We start from the raw sequence: 5,739 nt of genomic DNA on the forward strand, positions 1-5,739 counted from the left end.
ATACAAATAGCCTGCTTGGAACAATAATGTGTCTGACACAAAAAAAGTCTAATTTCCACATTAAAACAAAATGGTACTATCCATGGTGGTGTCACATTTGTATGGACAGTGTGTAGACTGGATCTTTGACGGACTTTATTTGTATTTTTATATGACATAATATGATGTGATATACAGATCTGGATACAGATCCATAAACCTGTATATCACTGATCTTTCCAGATACAGGTCATTTTTGTCCAGTGCATGTCTCTGCTGATTTTGTTACACTCCTGTAGACAACTAGGGTTGGATGTGCACACTTTCCACTTTCTCTATACTCAGGTGTCGTGTTTGAGCAAGAGGAAGTGCAGAAAGCAGTGCAAGAAAGTGTTGTTAGAGCCCAGTGGACATGAGTCACAGAAGCACACGCGGCTGGGAGTGTATATGTGTGAGTTTCATTTTGATGGTGGCATGTTTTGAAACCAGCCTTTTCTGCTCTGAACTCCGAACTTAAGGGCCACAGACAAGTGCAATGCCAGTGTTGCCAGATTCCACATTGGGTCGAGCGAGACACGTGAAACAATGGAGCAGCTGCACAAAGCAGCTAATAGTCTTCAACAAGAGAAAACGAAGTGCTTTCAGGTGGAGTTTTGGCAGAGATGAGTGGCTATTTTAAAGTAATCATGGTTGCCATTTGATTCACATCACAACAAAAAGCCTTTTCACAGAAGTACACACACACGGGTCAGTATTCACCGAGGCACAAAGCTTCCATCACCTCCACGCAGAAACGTAACTGGCCTTCTCCTCACTGAGTGTCGGATTTAATGAGCAACTGATGTTGCACCATTTAAAAAACACATAGCTGCATGTTTGTCACCGCTAGACCCATAATGGATTTATATTTAGACATCCAAAATTCCCCCTCCTCCCACCATCATGCTCCCACTCCCGCCTCCCCACCCCCACAACCTCTCATTCCACCCCCCTCCTCCACTGACGAGCAGAAAGGCCACGATGAATTCTTGACATCCATGCGAGTTAATTACAATGACTGCACATGCACTGCTGGAGATGTGTAATTATCAGCACCTCTGCAAACGCGAGGCCTGTGTTTTAGCCACTCAGGAGAAAAATAGCTGGGTTCCGACCACTTCTTTGTATAATGAGGGCTAATCTACAGAACATGAAAAGGAATGGGATTGACATTCCGCTGTCTGACATGCGAGTATTGTGTGTGCTGGACAAGGCAGCAGGGGGGGGTGCATGAATGTATGTGTGCACTGTACATGTATGCAAGCATCTCCTCTGAATAATGCAGGCTACACCGTTATAGTGGTTGAGACCTGAAGCATTTGTAGACTCTTTGTCATATGATGCATAAGAGTGCAGAGATAAGTGTGAGGATAAAGGACAATACAACACAGAGAAGCTATTTATTTCTTTTTGTCATCACAGCAGAGAACCTGAGTCCTTACAAAGACACACTAACTACTCACTTCGCCTTTCAAAGTCAGAACATTTAAATGTGCTGCACTATTGCCACTGTGTTTTCCCAGTGTAGTTAGGAGCACTAGAGGAGGGGAGGCATGGGGGGCCATTGGTGTGCCCCCATGTTCACAAAAATGTCAAAGTGCCCTCTTAAGTGCCATTATTGTAGATAAAACATTACAAAGTGGGCTCTAGGGAGTCCTTCAGTGGAGAAAATGTCATAAAGTGCCCTCTAGGTTGTTCTTCCAGTAGAGAAAATATGTTCAAGGGTGCAATAGATAAGTGCCCTTCTAGTGGAGAAAACACAACAAAGTACCTTCTAGGGTGTCCTTCCAGTAGAGAAAACACAGTTAAGTGTCTGCTAGGGTGCTAACTCTAACCCTGACTTAGTTGTTTCACCATAAATGCATAGGATTAGGGTTAACTTTCTAGTGCCCTTTTTATTTTTTCACTACTGCCCCTCAAGTCCACCACTAGTTAGGAGAGGAGAGGAGAGGACTTGGGAAAAACCTTGAGTGAGAGATGGGGATCTGCCTTCGCGCAATAGCTTGCCTGGATGGTCCAATAATCTTTTCTATCATGCTGTCACACATAACCGGTTTAAGGGGAGACACTGGCTCTGCTCACTCGCAGACTCACACAAACTCCCGTTGTCGCCGCCCTGAATAATCAACGCAGAAGGAGAGATGAGCTGCCCGACCGCGATATAAGCATCTCTCAGCCGCCCACCTACCCAGCATGGGCCCAAACACACTCGGGCTGCTCATCGCATCTGTTCACAAGACACCCTCACCAAAGAGAAAAATTGCACACATCCTACCTCCATCTCTTCAGCATCATTCCAACTGCTTAAATACCCTGAACGTTATGATAGAGAGAAGAATAAAACAGGATTTTGTCGGCTCATGGGGGAAGTGAAGTGCAAACGTGGGCCTCGAACAGTGAACTGGTGAAACTGGTTGACTGAAGGCTGGGGGTGTGTGCAAAATAGACACGATGCTGCACAATGGAACTGAACAGAACTCATGGGCTCTGCTGGCCTTAAATTACAGGGACAAAATATCTTAATACATTCAGTTGCATCCATTACACAACATATTGGTTCTCATCACAGTACTGCCATCACTAGAATAGAAGAGCAGAATACTGACTGTCCTATGATGTATTTGTAGAACTTAACACTAATTATTTCCATTCATGTGAAAGCATGGCCTGACTTCTTGTGCAGACAGGTGCACATTGTGTCCTCTAAGGATGCCACTTTGTAGACAAATTAAGAGACTGGTCCTCCTTTGTCACTTTTAAAGTGGCATCTTTCCACCAACACTCTCACATGTACGCAGGGACATATTATGCCTGTAGTATTCCATACTGTGGATTATTTCCTATCATATAGGAAAGAATAAAAGTGTTTCATAGTCATCAGAACGCTCTGGTTTGTTACTCACGGGTGCCATCGAAGCGGGTGGCGATGGTGTCCAGGAAGGTGTTTTGCGGGGCCAGCAGCCCTCTCATCACCGGCATCCTGCTCCGGGTCGACTGGGTCCTCCTGCCTCGGCGCCCCGGGGCAGCGCTAGACTCCTGCTCAGACCCGAAACTTGGCAGGAAGCGAGAGGTGCCCGGTGCGCATCCCAGCCCCTGGAGAAGCGCACCGATCCGAGATACGCGCGGTGGCTCCACCTTGGCACCGTGGGGGTTGTGACCATAATCAACTCAGCAGAGAGCGAGTATTAACCGCGGGATGCACCTGTGCACCTTCCGGCGGGGGGGAAATCATTAAAACGTGTGGTCGTAAAAGGAAAAGCGCGCCGGAGAAAGATGAAGATGGATGGGTAGACTGCAAGTTTGTGGTGCTGATGGTGCGTGGAGGGAATCTTATCGCAGCAAGCTCCTCCTCAACTCTCTCTCTCTCTCTCTCTCTCTCTCTCTCTCGTTGCGTGGTTATCTTGCCACAACTGAGAGCAGATGCAGAGTCACGTGACGCCTTTCACTTCTGCTTCAAAGCGGAGATCATGGGGGACAAAGAAGAAGACAGAGATGCTGTTGTGGAAGCCAGTAGCCTTTCACCCTGATGTGGACCGCTCTGTGTAAAATAAGCGGACCTTTAACTGCTGTTTGCATGAAGCACCGCCGATAAGATAAAACAGAAAGTAACTGCCTGTTACAGTATCCTCACTTCAGTTCCTAAATGAACACGGAGTTAAGCATATGAGAATAAATAGATACTGAAATTTTATAGGAGGACCATAAAGTGTAAGAAACTGCGGTGATCTCCTCTGCTCCTCTCCTCAGGACCACATGGCCCCACGCGTTAGGAGCCGTTCAGTCCTCATTGAGCGGTGATAGTGCGCCATCTTCTGGTTACGCAGCGCTGAAAGGTATCTACACCTATCAAAACTGAAACTCTCCGAGATGTTTCCTACAGTAAATCCACCCAGGCACGGGCTTCACTAGCACACATGTTTTGGAACCAGTTCCATTCTGTAAAACATCTTCACCCAGAATGAGGAGACGTGAGGAAGCAGTTAGAAAAAAATCACTGCGAGGAAAGGTGAACATGTTCTATTTGATATGCCAGTGAGGAAGTAAAATGGCTCTGAAGATGTTTAACATTTATTTTAATATATATAATTTAATTTGAAAGTCCAGTGTGTAACATTTAGGAGGATCTTTTGTCAGAGAATGTAATATAATATTCATAGTATGTTTTCATTAGATGTATATGTCACCTGAATGTAAGAATCGTGTTTTTGTTACCTTAGAATGAGCCGTTGGAGTCCCCCATGTTGAACTGCCATGTTTCTACAGAACAGACTAATCAAACACTGGCTCTAGATAGGGCTGTTCACGTTTTAAAAGATAAAGTTGCTTTGTCGTTCAGGTCTTGGGGCGTGATGGTGGCCCAGTGGTTAGCACCGTCACCTCACAGACTGGGTTCGATACCTGGTTGGGGCAGGGCCTTTGTGTGTGGAGTTTGCATGTCCCCCCTGTGTTTGTTTCCTCTGGGTGCTCTGGGTTCCCACATCATCAAAAGGTGTATGTGGGTTAATTCTCCGGACAGTGCTGTTGACCGAGGCCCTGGTTTAAAACCAGAGGTGGTCCTTGGGTGCTGCACAGTGGCTGCCCACTGCTGCTAATACGCAGGATGAGTTACATACAGAGAACCAATATCTCTATGGGAATAAATGGAGGATTACTTATCTTCACTTTAGGAGACTCCAATAAATAATGAAAAAAACCCAGAGAAAGCCAAGGTTGGAACAGAGATAAGTGAACAGTCCTAATGAAGAGCAAGAAAGTGAGCAAGAGGAGTCAAACAAGGATGAGAAAAATGATGAAGACAAATCACACCATGAGTAAAGAGATGAAGAAAAACCTAAATGAGACCTGAAATGAATGAACCCAGAGATGAACAACAACATTAGCAAGAGAGATGAGAGATGCAACTTGATGCACTGGTAATCAGTAATAATGTATCTGTACATGGCACTGTTGGTCCAGAAGATACTGTATAGCATCTTTACACAAGTATTTAGCATGTAGTAGTCTGAGAAGTGCAGTCATTTATCTCTAACTAAAGGCTTAGATGTGTTTTCATTCAGATTTCTGTCTTTGGGGGACTCCAAGACTCCAAAATGTCCCAGAAGAACCCAAGCATGAGAACAGAGGTGAAGGAAAAGCCCCCAAGGAAAGATCCAGAGTCAGAACATGAGATGAACGACAACCTGGCAAACAATGGGGGCAGAGCCACTGAGACAGAAGACTTCCACAATCATATTCAACATGATCAAACCATGTAAAAAGAGCACCTCAAATACAAAGTCAAAACAAGAATTTTTTATGATAGTAGTGCCACCTAGTGGCTGACCCGAAAAGCGACGCATAGAATATCCCATTTTCACCAGGCCTGACAACTTTGCCAAATAAAATTGAGTTTTCGTATATGTTCAGATGGGCAAAAATGCAGTACGAAGGGGCAAAAAAATAATAATAGGTAGAAGAAGAATTACTAGAAATACAATAGGGACCTCCCTGGCTCGGTCCCTAACAAAGCATTCCTTGTAATTTTGAAAAGCCCACATGGCATTGTTTTGTTAAGGATAGATTTAGCTGTCAGGGAATTCCAGGAAGCTGGACGTTCAGCTCACCGAAATATTTGGTTCGAATTGTAAGGTTTTTAAAAAATAAAATGTGTAATTTAAATTTCCTGGCAAGTGACTCTTGTATTATATTTTGTTAGAATTTTGTATCACACATAGTCAATTT

General features: G+C 44.6%; 1 protein-coding gene and 1 pseudogene across 1 annotated transcript in view; one reads left to right on the forward strand and one right to left on the reverse strand.

The window, feature by feature from the left end:
* Positions 1–3,105, reverse strand: part of kcnh3 (potassium voltage-gated channel, subfamily H (eag-related), member 3) — a 130,630-nt gene extending 127,525 nt beyond the window's left edge. The window contains 1 exon segment of the mRNA XM_035676417.1: positions 2,922–3,105. Coding sequence (XP_035532310.1) covers positions 2,922–2,997 — 76 coding nt within the window. The 5' untranslated portion in view covers positions 2,998–3,105.
* Positions 3,106–5,108: 2,003 nt separating this feature from the next.
* LOC118338660 overlaps positions 5,109–5,739 on the forward strand; it is a 10,360-nt pseudogene continuing 9,729 nt past the window's right edge.

The sequence above is a fragment of the Morone saxatilis genome, unplaced genomic scaffold (genome assembly GCF_004916995.1).
Source record: "Morone saxatilis isolate NCDOM2014 unplaced genomic scaffold, NCSU_SB_2.0 Contig5, whole genome shotgun sequence".
Classification (NCBI taxonomy): domain Eukaryota; kingdom Metazoa; phylum Chordata; class Actinopteri; family Moronidae; genus Morone; species Morone saxatilis.